Source organism: Nannospalax galili, unplaced genomic scaffold (assembly GCF_000622305.1).
Source record: "Nannospalax galili isolate Female #2095 unplaced genomic scaffold, S.galili_v1.0 scaffold3395, whole genome shotgun sequence".
In the NCBI taxonomy this organism is placed as follows: Eukaryota; Metazoa; Chordata; class Mammalia; order Rodentia; family Spalacidae; genus Nannospalax; species Nannospalax galili.
This window is the reverse complement of record NW_008336013.1, coordinates 80,847-96,985: the sequence shown is the minus strand read 5'-3', so window position 1 is coordinate 96,985 and position 16,139 is coordinate 80,847. Positions and strand designations below refer to the sequence as shown.

At 47.2% G+C, this 16,139-nt stretch overlaps 1 protein-coding gene across 1 annotated transcript; it reads left to right on the top strand.

The window, feature by feature from the left end:
* The first annotated feature begins 3,019 nt into the window (after positions 1-3,019).
* B4galt7 (beta-1,4-galactosyltransferase 7) lies at positions 3,020-13,216 on the top strand. The gene is made up of 6 exons (XM_008830804.3): positions 3,020-3,192; positions 6,470-6,832; positions 9,156-9,381; positions 10,335-10,418; positions 10,713-10,817; positions 11,278-13,216. Exons 1-6 carry the CDS (start codon positions 3,143-3,145, stop codon positions 11,431-11,433), a joined length of 984 nt encoding a protein of 327 aa, XP_008829026.1. The 5' UTR covers positions 3,020-3,142; the 3' UTR covers positions 11,434-13,216.
* The last annotated feature ends 2,923 nt before the right edge of the window (positions 13,217-16,139 follow it).

The following is a 16,139-nucleotide window of genomic DNA, read 5'->3' as shown; positions in this document are numbered from 1 at the left end:
TCTATGGCAGACAGCGGGTAATGGATTTGTCAAAACAAACAAATTGTGGGGTTGGGGCTAAAACTTGTGCACCAGTTCTGTGAAATACCCTTTCTTCACAAGTAGGCAGAACTGTCATGGATGCAAAAGAGTTCTTGGTGTCCTGGACAGGAGAATGCTTTAAGTGTAAAAGGAGACTCTTCCAGCTGGTGCAGGTGAGGGATACTGATGGACTTAACTAGTAGCAATTTTTTTTGCAAGGCCCACGTAGAAGGATTCTGAGCAAAGGAGATGGCAGGGCAAAGAGCTTTGATGTGGAGATAGATGGGCATTGTGTCAGTTGGAGAGGAGGGTTTGAGAAGGCTGGAAAGGAATTTTGGGTTCAAGTTATAAAAGCCTCAAGACCTAAGAAGATCTGGGTATTCTCCATCATCAACCAAAAATTTGGGATTTTTTTTCCTGTCCCAGTATGCTGAGGATGGAAGCCAGACAAGAGCTTTACCACAGAGCCACACCCTCAGCCTATGGAAGGTTTTTGAGAACTACCTCAGGGCTGGGGATGTAGCTTAGTTTGTAGACTTTCCCTAGCATGCACTAAACCCTGAGTGCAAGTCCCAGCACCACATAAACTTGCAGTATGGTGGCACACAACTGTAATCCTGGCACTCAGGAGCTGGAGGTGGAAGGATCAGCAGTTCACGGACATCTTCAGCTATTTATGGAGTTCAAGGCCAGCCTGGGATAGTGAGTCCTTGTCTCAGACAAAAACACCTGAAGATGAAGTAAGGAAGGGGAATACAGTGGTGTGAGGATGAAGACGAGGAGACATTTGGGGGTTACTTGACCTACTGGTAGGATATACTTTGAGCTCTCCTTGCCACTCTGGCTTCCACATTGAAAATTAAGCAATAAAAACCAACCTTTAAAAAAATTAGTTTCAGAATTACAGAAAAATTGTGAAAATAGTTTTCCCTATTAACATCATCCATTAGAATGGCATATATTAAAATTAGTCAATACAGTGTTTTTAAAGTCTACTTTCTGTGGATACAGAATGACTTAATTTTTACCTAATGTCCTTTTTGAGTTGAAGAATTCCATGCCATCACATTTAGTCACCATGTCTCCCTAGGCTCCTCTTAGCTGTGACAATTTCTTTCTTTTTTTTTTTTTTTTAATGATACCTCGATTTTAAGGAATACAAGTTGGGTATTTCGTAGAATTTCCCTCAACAGGAATTATCCTGGTGTTTTTTTCAAGGGGAGGGGGTGGTATGGGTTTTTGAACTGAAGACCTTAGAAGTCAAGTGCCATTCTTATTACATCCTACCAAGCATACTCAATATCAATGTAACTTAAAACTGCTGCATTTTAAAATGAGCTAATTTGTTTTTTTTTTAAATATTTTTGTGTGTATGAGTGTATTGCCCGCATGTATATAAGTGCACCTGTATTGTGCAATGCAGCAGAAGTCAGATGAGGGCGTCGGATTCCCCTACAACTGGAGTTACAGACAGTTGTTAGCTACTATGTGGGTGCTGGGAGTTGAACCCAGGTCCTCTGCATTCTTAACTGCTGAGCCATCTCTTCAGCCCCTAACTTGGGTTCTTATGTGAAATTTAGTCTCTTGAGATACTGAGATCTAACCCTAGTGGGACTTCATCCTCATGTGGCAACAACTGGCTGGGCTGAGTACTGGCTGTCCCAGTTAGATGTGTTTTGGCTTTCCAGGTCACATGGCCCATCATTGCCTCATCTAACTGCTCTTTGTAAGAGATCAGTCTTTAAGATCTGCCATATCTATGCCTGGTTAGCTAAGTTTCTGGTGTAGAATGCAGAGCCCTTAGAGAGTCACAGGAGGGGGAAGGGGTAGATTGTATGAGGCAGGATTTAACGGGGAGAGGTTGCTGGAATGATGAGCATCTCACCCATAGTCTGAAGCAACATGCTTAAAATCATAGATTTTTGGTTTGGACTGGGGAAAAAAAAATCACAGATTGTACAAACAAATTACCTAGATTGCTTGTGCTTCAGTTCTCTCATCTTTTTTAATTAAAAAAAATTTTTTTTTTTGAGACAAGGGCTCCCTATAGCCCTAGCTGGCCTTGATCTCACAGAGATCTGCCTGCTTCTGCCTCCCAAGTACTGGGTTAAGACTTACACCACCATGCCTGTCCCGGTTCTTTCATCTTTCAAGTGAGAATAGTAAGTACCTATTTGTAAAGACGGAATGAAAGAACAATAGTAAAATTCAGAATCATGACTGGCACAAAGTAGAACTTGTGTTAGGTATTTACAAGAATATTAGAAGTTTGCCTGGAAGAAGAGCAGAGGCCATGTCTAGCAACTGTCATTCTCCTTTCCTAGGAGGGAGACTGGCAGCAGGGCTAAGGGTGGGGTACTGGCTAAATTTGCCCAAAGAGGAGGCATATAGGGAACTTAGTCTCTTAGTGCCTCTTTCAGTTCTCACTTCAACTCCCCTTCCTGGATAACAGATATCATTTATATATTTGTGTGCCAAGCACTGCACCAAATGAGTTTATATGTTCTACAACGACCACACAGGGAAGGAAATATTTACCCAAGTGGTGAAACCATCACAAAAAAATTATGACTTGCCCTCAATCATAGCTGAACTGGTAGGGCAGGGCTTCATGCCCAATCAGTGTTCGGAGCCCAGCTCCTAACTACTATTTGATGAGTCTACTGAACCTAACACTGAATCCTGAAATGGACCCCATGCTCCAAGTTTACGTGCTTATTCTACTGCACTGACAGCAATGATGCTGAGATGCTTCCAGCCATCCTGGGGGTAAAGGAGGGGAGACGAACCTTATCCTAGAGGTTTGGAGGTCTGGACTTCAGTGGCTCCGCCTTTGGAGCTCCCTTTCTCTTGACATCTAGCTGGTCTCTGCGACCAGTGAGAAGCTAACGCCCAAGTGTCCCTGCGGTAAACAGAACCTTGTTGGCTGTGGCTCTGGGGTGCAGGCGGCTTGGCCGGAGCGGCGGACCCGGCGGACCGGGGGCGGGACAGCCGGGGCGGAACGGGGCGGACCGGGGTTGGCCCGGGCAGGGCGGAGCTGAGGCGGAGATGCCGCGTAGGCCCGCAGGTCGGGCGGCTGGGCTGCGAGCTCGAGCCCCATGCGCTGCTGTTCGCCCCCGCGATGTTGCCCTCCCGGAGGAAGGTGACGCAGCTGCCCTGGGAGGACAGCAGGTGAGCGGCGGGGCCCGAGCCTGGGAGTCATTCTTTTCCCGGCTGCTTGTGGAATCCAGGAGCGCGAGGCCGTAGCTTCTGCGTTTCGGGTTCCTCATAAAGCCAGTTGTATGACATTCACAAGTAGGTAGTAATTAACAAAGATCATATCATGTCCTTATTCTTTGGTTTTTTTTTTTTTTTTTTTTTTTTTGGGGGGGGGGTGACCCTGAGGGTCTGTGGTTCTCTGTGTGTCAGTGTGTTCTCTGTGTGACTTTGTCTACCAGCCTTCATTCCGCCCGGGTCTCTATTTCTTCCTCTCTCGGTGGATCTCCCTTTATATTTCTGTTCCTCTAAGCCAGTCCTTTTGCGTATTGCCCCCCTCCCACCACCCCCCTCCCAACCGCACTGGCTCGTCTGTTGTGTGAATGTCTGACTTGGTTGACTTACAGTGAGTGGATCACTTGTCTCTCTCCCCATCACATCCTGTGACTTCAGATCCCCTTTTCCTTCCTGCTCTCTCATACTTTGCTGCTAGCTCAGAAAAACACACCAGATGATGTTTCTTAGGCTCTGCCTAGACACTCCGCACACACCCATTAGTTCATTTCCTGTGCAGTTCCACTTGCTTGGGGCCTGCTCCTGGTGTTAGGTGTGAGCCTGGCCCAGCCCTGGGCTTAAGAGATTTCTCCTTGACAGGAATGGGCGAAGTGATTTCCCTACTATATTTATGGAGACATTCACACTTGAGGCTTGAGATATGCACCCCTCTCCTCAATCTTCTTCCCCAGAACAGTTAGTTGGATGCATACCCAGTGAGTAACCTTTGATGTCTCTTAAATTTGTTTAAACTCCATATGATTATGGAATTTAGTGGGCACAGCTCTTTGGGGTTTTTTTTAGATTTGGTGTTGAACTGAAACAGGAATGTAACAGAAAGCATGGTCTATAGTGACCAGAAACAGACTACTTAGTGTTTCAGAACTCAGTCTTTCATCTCTGAAATGGGAAATCATATTAACTTCAAAGAGCTATTTGAAGATTGATGAATATCATAATATGGAAGAAATAGAGAATTTCTATCTTCAGATCCTTTTCTATAATTGTGTTCTCAGAAAAAAATATTGATGTCCATTCTGTGTTTTTGACACAGAAGTAGGAAGATCCGTATAACATATGCAGGGTGGTGTAGTACTTGAGTGCTAGCTCAGGAGCCAGCCTGCTTAGTTCACTCATCAGTGATATTGACCTTTAGAGCAAAGAATGAAAGTGCCAATAGGGACATGATCCTGATAGGAAGGGCAGGCTGGATTTGAAAAAGCAGCATGGGAAATTGCATGGAATGACCAATCCATGCTGTACCCTGGATAATGGTTACCGTTTATTCCCCTAAAGGAGGGCTGTTACCCATTGTCCATCTTCTAAATCTCCATCCTGCTCCCAGAAAGAGCCCAGAGTACAAGAAAGAATCTCTAGAGGCTCCAGACTTTCCAGGCCATTTGCATGTCTGGGCTCTGCTGCTCCCCAATGGAAACCATCACCACAGGACAATGGGGGGTAAGTCAGAAGCCCTGCGAGAGGGTCCTACTGGGCAACCTCTCAGCTGCATGTAGGACCTGGGCCTGGCTTCAGGGCTGCTGGCTTCCAGATTGGCACTTGTCCCTATACAGAAAGGTGGGCACTGGTGTGGCACTAGTGTATGACTTAAAGCATGCTTGGACTGCTTTAACCCTTTAACTCACTTGGTAAGCCCTCCACTGTCTAACTCGGCCTGGGGCCACAGATAAGACTCTGGCATGGTCTGACAAGTGGGGTCATGCAGGTCATCATACTTAACTGCTATAAAGAAAGAAGTGCAAAGTGCAGTGGGAACACAAAACAGGGAACTTGGTAGGGAGATGATGGGGGCAGCGCTGGCTACAACGTTGATGTTTGACCTGAAGGACTGGTAGGAGACTACCAGGCAGTTAAAATAAGGAGTTTCCAGGTAGGTACAGTCTGGGTGAGAGAGAGCTGGAGCAGGAAGGAATGTGGCAAATGGAAAGACCTTGTGTTACCCAGGATGAGAGTGGACAGTGGTGAGAAACTGGAGATTTGATCAAGTCAGAGAATTTATCAGAGGATTCTGACAGACCAAGGACTTTGGCTTTTTCTTGTACACAATGGAGACTCAGGTATAAGATTGAAAGCAGGGCAAGGACCAGTAGGTGAGGAAGATAACAGAAGAATTTAGGAGGTAGAGTCTGTAACACTTGATAACTAATCCTTGACTCTTAAAGGTTATAGTATAGATTCCTTTACCAATAACTTGGGCAGGAGGAGCCATAGAGTTCCTTTTTAGATTTCTCAGATTTAATATCCTTGGAAATTTCCAGAGGATGGGAAAAGGTGAATTCCACTTTTTTTTTTTTTTTGCTTCTTTGTTTTTGAGGCAGCCTTCCTATGTAACCAGTTCAGCCTTGAACTTGCAATTCTGCCTCAGCCTTTCAAGTGCCAGAATTATAAGCATATGGTGTCATACCTGCTCTGCACCTGTTTGTTAACCTAAAGGGCAGTCTCCCTGCATCATCCCAGTATCTGAGATATTCAGTTGTTTTTCCAGTTTCTTAAATGTGTAGCTGTTTCACCCAGCCCTTGTCCTTCTTTCCATCTTCTGTCCAAATCTCTTGTCCTATGGGCTACCTCTGGGATGGAAGGTTTGAGTGAACTGCACTATCTGTTTGAATCTCACATTGTTTAGGGGTGCATGTCTGAGCTTCCTAGAGTAAATATTTGTCTTTTCTCCTGGTGCTTATGCAGCACACACCCCTTCTTGGGGAGTTTTCATTGGCATGAGAAGCATGATAAAACCAAGGTTTCTGCTGGGGTGAATTTTCTGGGGAATGTGTTTGGAAGTGAGTGGGTTGCATCTCTCTAAACTGGAGCTCCTGCTATTGATTCAGGATATCAAATCACTGTTCTGGAGAGAAACAAACATATGAGACAAGGAGCCTTGCCCTTGAGTACTGTTCCTCAGAATAAGAAATTGAGGAGCTGGGGCAGCCCTGAGACCTGGGAGTGGTCGGTGAGTGAACCAGAGGTGGAGTGGCACAGGCTGGACCTGTAGCTGATCATGTATGGCAGTAGCATGAGTGAAACATTAAAGTTGCTTATGCACTAATTTCCAGGTGCCTAGGTGGACCAGTCATTTTGGCTTACATGTGAGGAGGCCAGAGAAAGGGTCTCAAAAGGATCACAGCTGGACAAAATGATCATAGCTGGTCCTGTCCTTCTGACCTCATCCCTGCTCTTGTCCCAGGTCCAGGTTGCTCCCTGGAGGCCTCCGCCGGAAATGCTCCATCTTCCACCTCTTCATTGCCTTTCTCTTGTTGGTCTTCTTCTCCCTACTTTGGCTGCAGCTCAGCTGCTCTAGTGATATGGCCCAGGCAGCCAGGGGACAAGGGCAGGAGACCTCAAGTCCACCTCGGACTTGCCCCCCAGAGCCACCTCCTGAGCACTGGGAAGAAGATGAATCCTGGGGTCCCCACCGCTTGGCAGTACTGGTTCCCTTCCGTGAACGCTTTGAAGAGCTCCTGGTCTTTGTGCCCCATATGCACCGATTCCTAAGCAGGAAGAAGATCCAGCACCATATTTATGTGCTCAACCAGGTGGATCATTTCAGGTGAGGACTAACTCCTGATCCAGCAGTCCTTCTCCCAGTAGCTTACCTTGTCCAGGGTTCTCAGGACTTGTTCCCATTCCTTGTGTTCTCAGGCCTGTGAGAAGCTGCCAGGGGTAGGGGCCAGAGGCTGGAAGGTAGTAGGCCCCTCTCATGGGGTATGGTGGAAATCTCTGGGGTGGGCCCTGATCTGATTTCTGCTTTAGAAAGATCACTGTGGCTGCTATATGTGGGTAAGTTGTATGAGGACATGAAAAGGAGCAGGGACACCAGTTAGGTGGTCACTGCAGTCATCAGAGACAATGATGGCTTAGCCAGGATGATTAAAAGGGTAGAGAGAAGTGATGTGGAGGAAGTACAGGCAGGGTTTGCTGGTGACTGGCTAGAGAGATTAGAGAAAGGGAGAGTCCCTCTGTTCCCCACCATGTGTCATTTTCCTAAAGCCTTGCCCAAATGGTACCCCTCCATCACCTCCATCCAGTCATCTCACACCCCAAACCCTACCCTGTTTCTCTCCAACTTACTTCTGTTGGAAGATGAACTATAGTGATTCTTGGATGTCCTATAGCCCATGAGCCTTGGCGTACTGCCACCCACCGCCCTCCTTAGCGCCATTTTCTCCTTGTCAGACCTAGAGTCCATGGTCCACTATTAAAATCACTTCTTTGCATCCATCCATAGCTTCCTACTTCCTAATCAGCAACATTCATGGCCATGCTGTTTGTCTCTGATGATGAATCCAGACCCAAGAAAGCCTTTATCCTTCCTGAAAGGCTGGCATTCCTCTAACCTTCCCAGACTCACTCACTTTCCTCATCCTCACTTTCTGCTCCTGACCACTTTGAGAAAGTGGAAACAATTGGAGGAGCACTTTCTTCGGTCCCTACCATCTCTGCTCACCTCCTAGGGATGACTATCCCAGCCCTTTCTGAGACCAATTCTCCCACCGTGGCCCTGGACCCCTCTCCTTCCTTCCACTCAAGGTCAACCTCATCTCCTGCACAATCTGCTTTTTGTCTCTTGGGATTCACATCTGTGTGTATACATACATGTCATGGAAATGATGCTCCTCCAAAAGAAAGAAGAGGGGCTGATCAGACAGCTCATCAAATAAAGATGCTTGCCACCAAGCCTGATGACCTGAGTTTGGTCCCCAGAACCCATATCGTTGGTAGAAGGAAAGAACTGACTCTCATAAGTTGTCCTCCGACCACCACCATGCCCTGTAGCATGGCACCCTCCCCTAATAAATGTTTTAAAAGGGAAAAAGAGTTCTCTATCTGATTCTCCCATTCTCCCATAGCTGTCATCCCATTTCTCTGCTCCTCCCCTTTCTGTTCCTCCAGCCTATTCCATCACACTTCACTTATTGCACTGAAACAGCCCTCACTGAGGTCACAGGTGACCTCTATTTCCTTATCCCAGGCCTTGTCCTATCCTGTCAGCAGCTTCTGCCAAGAAGATCCTTCCTTCCGAGGCTCTGCCCTCCTCCATGGTCTGCTCATCTCATTTCCTATTCTCTTGTCTCTGATCACATATCATCTCAGTGCTTGCCGTTGTCTCCCTCAGTGTGTGCAGGCTGGGGAATCCCATGCCATTGTTGTCCCACTCTCACCTGCTTTCTTTTCCCTCTCCCCATTTCAGGAAATGAAAACCCCATGCTTCTAGTTACTCAAGCTAAAAAGGTTTTCAATCATCTTAGCTGCTCTTTCTCTGTCACACATTCAGTCCATCAACAAAATACATCTAGAATTTGCCCACTTTGCACCTTCTCTGCTGCCCCCTTGAGCTAGGCCACCGTCACCTCTTGCCTCCCAGCTATTCTTCCTGCTTCTCCCCTTGCCCCTCAGGTTTCTTCTCAATATACCAAATAGAGCCACATGGTTTCTGCTCTTGATGCTGGCCTTGGCAATTGGTGTTCTCTGCCTGGAGCCCTGCCCCCTACATCCATATAGCTCATTACCTCAGGCCTTCAAGTCCCGGGTTAGATGTTGCCTTGCCTCTCTGGCCCTCCTGGCAGCTGTGTCTGGGAGAATAGCTGCCCTGGCCCCCAAATTTCCTTCACACCCTCGTTGATTTGTTTCTTCTTAATTAGATGTTAAGTTCCCTGAGCATACAGATTTGTTTTTCTACTGCTGTTGAGTTTTGAACAGTTTCTTTCACTTAGTAGGTACTCAGTAAAACTTGTGCAGCCAGCAAAAGGGACAACCCCATGAGTGAAATCAGTGTGTGTTGAGAGGCAGTAAGAAGCCCTCACCTAAGACCAAGGGTAGAGCTAGGATGATGATCAAGCTCGCCCCCACACAGCCTCATCTGTCCTGTGCAGGTTCAACCGGGCAGCTCTCATCAATGTGGGATTCCTGGAGAGCAGCAACAGCACGGACTACATTGCCATGCATGATGTGGACCTGCTTCCTCTCAATGAGGAGCTGGACTATGGCTTCCCGGAGGCCGGGCCCTTCCACGTGGCCTCCCCGGAGCTCCACCCACTCTACCACTACAAGACCTATGTGGGCGGCATCCTGCTGCTCTCCAAGCAGCACTACCAGCTGGTGAGGTCTAGCCCTACCTTCTTTGCTCATTAGCTGGGGACCTACCTGCCCAGGGTGTGGGCAGTTGGGAGGATGGAGCAGCCCTCCTGGGCTCCAACAGAAGAGTCCTGCCTGGACCTGGCAGGGGGGACCCAGCAGTAGCCAGAGACATGAGAGAGGAACAGGGGTAAGCACAGTAGTGAGGAAGAGCTCTGCTGTGGCCACAGAAACCCCCATGACAGCTGGCCTCAGAGAGCTGGGGGTGTGAGGGTCTGCAGTACTGCTGCCTCAGTAGTACTGCCAGGCCTCTGTTTTTATTTCCATACCTCAACTCTGCCTTCTCTACATTTCTCTAGTATGAGAAGGCCGTCATAGCTGCAACCTGTATAATGTGGCCTAGTTGGTGGGAGATGGAGCTCCTCCCTCCCCAGAAGCCCCTGTAAGAGTCCCAAACTAAAGCACACTGGCTCTTAATTGGACTCAGGAGCCCAGGTGGGCAAGAAGACTGGCGTGGCTCTTCTCTGCAGTCCCAGGCTAAAGCCTGCTTTGTGTAAATGAAGTCCCTTAGCAGTTGCAAAAGTAGGAACTGTCATAGAGCCCTCACTCACATAGGAGGAGGAGATCAGAGCCACTGGAGAAGAGAGTCAGAGGAAGGCAGAAATCAGTAGCTTTTGGCATTTTTGCCTCCCAAAGAGGTCTTACATTTTTTGAGACACTAATCACATACAAGTTCAAGGGTCCCTTAGAAATGGGGAGGGACTGAGTTATGCTAACCTGTCTTTCTGCCCCACATCCCCACAGAGAGGTAGAGGGACTTGCCAGCACCCAGTATTCATTTAAAACAGCCAGGGTAGGAAGAGGAAAGGGCAGCCTGCCTAGTTGGGCTCAGGCTTGGTTCTCCTGAGCAGTAGGAGACCAAAGTGCACCCCTGGGAGGAGGGAGCATGTGACAGACACTGCCTGTCTTTGTGTCAGTGCAACGGGATGTCCAACCGCTTCTGGGGCTGGGGCCGAGAGGATGATGAATTCTACCGGCGCATCAAAGGAGCTGGCCTCCAGGTAAGGCTCCTCCTTTGGCCCTGCCTCCTGGGCCACATGTCCCAAGTCTCTACTTGCTGCAGAGAAGTTGTTTGGTTTTAGAGGTGCTTTAGGGTTCTGATCCCTTTCATCCTGACTTGCAGGAGCTTTCTAACCAGTCCTGTGCTCTCTGCTAGTCTCCTCTCAATCTCCTCTCCTGTAGGATGGCAGTAGAGCCCCTGCCTATGGCAAGCAGTGGGACCCCAGAGGAGTTAGTGGTAAGGGCCAAGGCTATAAGAGAAGCAGCCTGACCCTCACTTCCTTTGGTCTCTTTAGCTTTTCCGTCCCTCAGGAATCACAACTGGATACCAGACATTTCACCACCTGCATGACCCAGCCTGGCGGAAGAGGGATCAGAAACGCATCGCAGCTCAAAAACAGGTGCTGGCTTTTCTCCTCAGCAGGGACAGAGTGGTGATGAGTAGCAAACAGGCCTCATCATTTCACCAAGTTCCCCTTGGGCCTGAATGGCACCGTCCTCCCCTGCAGGACCTAGGCCAGTTGATGGGCATTCTGCGTGGGCGGTGCTCTGCTCTGGTGGCCACTCTGTGCATCTGGCCACTGTGTGTCAGTCCAGACCTCAGGTCCAGGCAGGCTGAGGGTGGGAAGGCTTAGTTAAAGCAGCCAGAACCCTTGTCTGTCACACAGCTCCCTCTCTTAGAGATTCATTTCCCCATAGAAAAGTCCTTCTTATTGATGGGGTACAGGCTTGGACAAGACTTCAGCTTTGGGCTCCTCTCTTAGTGGAGATCTCTGGACTTCTGACAAGGTAGTATGGGATCTGTGGACAGCTGGCATCATGAAGCCCCAAGTTGATGCTCTTTCCTCATTTTCTTCCCAGGAGCAATTCAAGGTGGACCGGGAGGGAGGCCTGAACACTGTGAAGTATCGGGTAGATTCCCGCACAGCACTGTCTGTGGGTGGAGCACCCTGCACTGTTCTCAATGTCATGTTGGACTGTGACAAGGTGGCCACCCCTTGGTGCGTATTTGGCTGAGTTGGCTAAAGAGTAAGGAAGCCTACGCCTCTTTAGACCCAAAGCTACTCAGGCTTGGGAGAAAACCTCTGGCCTTGGGCCCAGCAGGGGTACGATTGGAGTGGCCTGAAGAAATAGCCAGCCAGCCTCTGTCTGTACCAGCCGGGCCCCCAGAGCCAGGCTTGAGCCAAGGCAGGATGCAGGCCATACCTGGGAAGCTACTGGAAACAAACTGTTTGGAGAGAGAGACTGGAAGGCGGCTCTTGATTCCACCCTGCCTTCTTGCTCTTCCTACTCTGCCTATGGGCAATGAACGATTGGCTACAGCATTGGCAGTGTGTCTTTGGCTGCTTCCCACCAGACAGCCTTGTGCAGAGATGTAGTCAGAAGCCATGGGGCTGGTGTGCATGGTAATGGCTTACAAGGACACTTAGAACCTCAGAAACCAGAGCACAAACCCCACAAAAAGCAGCAGATACCAGCTGCTGTCACCATGGAGGATCATGGGCCTGGCATCCAGATCTGACTTCTCAGAAGAAACTAGAATGCTGGATTCTGCTGGATCAGAAGATTCAGCAGAATCTTCTGATTTTTAAATGTTAGCAGCTAAGTGAAACTCAAAACATGGCAGGCCAAACAAAATGTGTTGTGAACCACTGGTCTGTCACATTTGGTTGACAAAGAGGAAGGGGAAAACCAGACACCTCTGTTATATGCTGGCAAGCAGTGGGATCGGTGGTAGGGGTTAGGGTGGAGGTGAAGGTGGGAAGAGATGCCAAAGGCACAATTCCTGTACTCCCCTGACCTCCCTGACCTTCCAGGCTACTAGGCAGCTCCTTTCCCCTCTGGGCAGCTTGATCCCCTCCTGGTTCTGTCTGGTTGGGCTCCAACTCTGCCATAGGCACTTCATCTTGCCTTGTTGAGACAATGGAAGGAAGGATGGCAGCTGAAGTAAATGGAAGGACCTGACTGAGGGTGGATAGGGCAAGTTATTGATGCCTCAGGTTGAGGAATCGGGGAAGGGAGCCATGTTTCTGAGATGGGAGAAGTTGAATAGAATCCCTAGAGTATTCTCATAGCTGGAAGGAAATTGAGGACTGTTGGAATGAGGGACAGCATGGGATTGGAGAGTGATGGGGGTGGCATTTAGAGGAAGCCCATGGCCAACAAGAGGGATGAAGCAGTACTTGTTTGCCCTAGTCTCCTGTCAATCTTGGTCACCTCGTGTTGGATTTACATGTAACATGGGCAATAACTCTTGCCCCTTAGGGTTGAACATCATGTGATGTCAAAACTCCTAGCTCTCATTCACTTGGTGTGGGAAGACCTGAAAAGATAGGGGCTGTTCTGCACTGGGGTTATGAAACTAGCAAAAGAAAGGCCAAGAAAAAATATCTTCACCTTGGCCCAGTCAGCAGCCTGGGCTGGGGTACAGCTCCATTCCTACATTCTATACTCTCCTGTGGCTGCTGCCACTACCTCCATCATTGAGGGCTGGTGGGTACTCCAGGCCACCCTGGTTGTACCCCATATCTGCAGCCTTCCTTGTTCCCTATCCTGGGTTTCTCGCATTCCATGAAAATGCAAGAAGGCTGAGCCATAGTGGGCCAGGGTGAAGTAGAAGACGGTCATTTGCCCAGTTTGTGCACTGGATCCAGCTAACATTCTTACCCTCATGCTGGGGATATGAATAAAATGCTCCAGGACATAGGAGTGCTTGGCTAGTATGGGCATGGTGGATATCACTCAAAGCAGTTGCTACATAAAAACCCCTCCACGTAAGATCCTGTATATTCTGTATAAATGATGAAGCGGACACACACACACAAAATCAAGGAGCTTGCTTGGCTCATAGGTGACAAGTGCTGCAGCTTGGGATGGGCCTCCCTGGCATCCACCTCCCCAGGCTATGCAACAGGTACCCCTTCCATGAAGACCTCCTGCCTTGTCAACTATAAAGGGCTCACAAGGAAGGCTGCCAAAGTGGGTCCCTGTTCCACCTCTAAGAAGAACAAGAGGTGTAAAGTATTGGGTCCCATGACTTCTGCCTCAAGGAAGATGAGTGATTGATGCTGGGGGAAAGTCCTTTGGAGGACATCAGCAGACCCCACCATGACTGAGGCTATCCAAATTCAGGGAAGGCTTACTGGCACTAGGAGTGTGTCAGAATGAGAAAGGCTTCCAGAAGGATCCACATGTACAAAGGGGATGGCTGGAGAGAACCTGGGAGGGGTTGAGGGTGTTTCTAGCACCTCAGCCCAAGAGTGGGGATGGGTGAACCATGAGAATCTGAATGTCCCACTAACAATTTGTTCTTTATTCTAGGGGTGCAGGGTTTTCGCACAGTTTGGGCAGAGTTAGATACATGTTCTAAGAGAAAGAGCCTTTGGGGTTTAAGAGCGAGGGTAGGCTGTATGAGCACCCACATGGTGGCTAAGAACTGTCCATAATTCCAATTCCAGGGGATCTGATGCCCTCTTCTGGCATCCACAGGCACTGCATACACAATGCACTTGCATACATGCAGGCCAAACACTCATGCACATAAAATGCAAATATTTTTTTATTGTCCAGATCAGTTTCTGTAACAAAAAATTATTTTCCAGAAGATAAAATCAAAAGCCTAACATAACTTATCCAACCCAAGCAAGCCAGGACAATTCCCTAACTCTACCCACCACAAGTCTTTCAAAGGAGAGAAACAGCTAAGAGATGCCTCCGATGGTCACAGCCCAAAGCCCCAGATCCACTAAAAACCTGGGACTTGGTCCTAATATTGTAAAATACTTTCCCTTCTCTAACCACCACAGCAGAGCTCCAGTGTAACAGCTGTGGACTACAGCTAGAAGCCTTCAAATAACAGGGCTCTAATGTGCACAGCTGAAAGAGATTTCAGGCACAGATGGGAAGCAGTTCTCAAGGAAACCCAGACAACAGAAAGAGACAAAACCATACATAACATGAATTTGAAGCTCTGGCTTGTAAAGTTGCAGTAAACATTAAACTGACTCCTAAACGAATTATCAAACCTCATACTACTGTCTACTTAAACATCAGTTCCTTTACCTAATAAATCATGGATTACAATGCATGCTAAGAAGTGAGAAAAAAAGTGATGGGACATAACCCACATTGGAAGTTCGGATGTGATACAGATTTCAGAATAATCAGGAAATTTAAAATAACTATAGTTAATCCTGATTGTCAACTTCACTTAGTATAACAGTTTCTAGTTCCATCCATTTACCTGCAAATTTCACGATTTCTTCTTTACTGCTGAGTAAAACTCCATCGTATAAATGAACCAGATTTTCTTTATTCTCTTGTCAATTGAGGGACACTTAGGTTGCTTCCATCTCTTAGCTATTGTGAAAAGAACAGCAACAAACATGGATGTACAAGTGTCTCTGCAATAGGATGTGTTCTTTGAGTATAGGCCAAGGAGTGGTATAACTGGGTCAAATGGTAGGTTCATCTGTAGTTTTTTAAGAGTTCTCCACACTGCTTTCCATAGGGGTTGAACAAGTTTGCAGCCCCACCGGCAGTGGATGAGTGTTCCCCTTTCCCCACATCCTCTCCAACATTTGGTATCATTTGTTCTCTTGGTCTTAGTTAGTCTGGGGTAAGATGAAATCTTAAAGTGGTTTTAATTTGCATTTCCCTAATTATTAGTGATGATGAATATCTTTTAAGATGCTTCATAGCCATCTTCTTTTGAGAACTCTCGGTTCAACTCCTTAGTCCATCTTTTAATTGGGTTACTTCTTGTCTTGATTCTCTATTTTTTGAGTTCATTATATATTCTGGATATTAAATCTCTGTAGGATGTGTCACTGGTGAAGATTTTCTCCCATTCTGTGTTTTCTGTTCCTTTCCCTGGTTGCCTCCTTTGATGTACAGAAGCTTTTTAGTTTAATGAGGTCCCATTTGTTAATTCTTGCCTTTGTTTCCTGAGCAATTGATGTCCGGTTTAGAAAATCCTTTCCTACACATATATCTTGTAGGTTTTCCCCCAGTGTTTTCTTCTAACAGTTTCAGACTTTATATTGAGGTCTTTGATCCACTTGGAATTGACTTTTGTGCAGGGTGAAAGATAGGGGTTTAGTTTCATTCTTCTACAGGTGGAGATCCAGTTTTGCCAGCACCATTTGCTGAACACGCTCTTTCCTCCAGTGAATATTCTTGGCTCCTTTGTCAAATATCAGGTGGCTGAAATTGCATTTTCTCATATTTGGGTCTTCAGTTTTGTTCCATTAGTCTATGGGTCTATCTTTGTGCTGTTACCATGATGTTTTTATGGTTATAGCTCTGTCATATAGTTTACAATCTGTAGTAATCCCCCCAGCATTGCCCTTAGTGTTCAGGGTTGCTTTGGCAGTCTGAGAACTTTTGTGCTTCCATGTGGATCATGGGGATTTTGATTGGCATTGCAATGAATCTATAAATGGCTTTTGGTAGATGGTCATTTTCACAATAATAATTCTTCCAATTCATGAGCATGGGAGGTCCTTCTGGTGTCTTCCTCAATCTCAATCTTTAAAGATTTAAATTTTCATTGTACATGTCTTTAATGTTTTTGGTCAGGTTTATTCTGAGATTTTTTTAAGGAATATATTGTAAAAGGGAGTGTTTCCATGTACTCTTTTTCTGATTGCTTGTTATTGGTATATAGATAGGCTACAGACATTTGTAGATTCATTTTGTAACCTGCCACTTTACTGAATGTG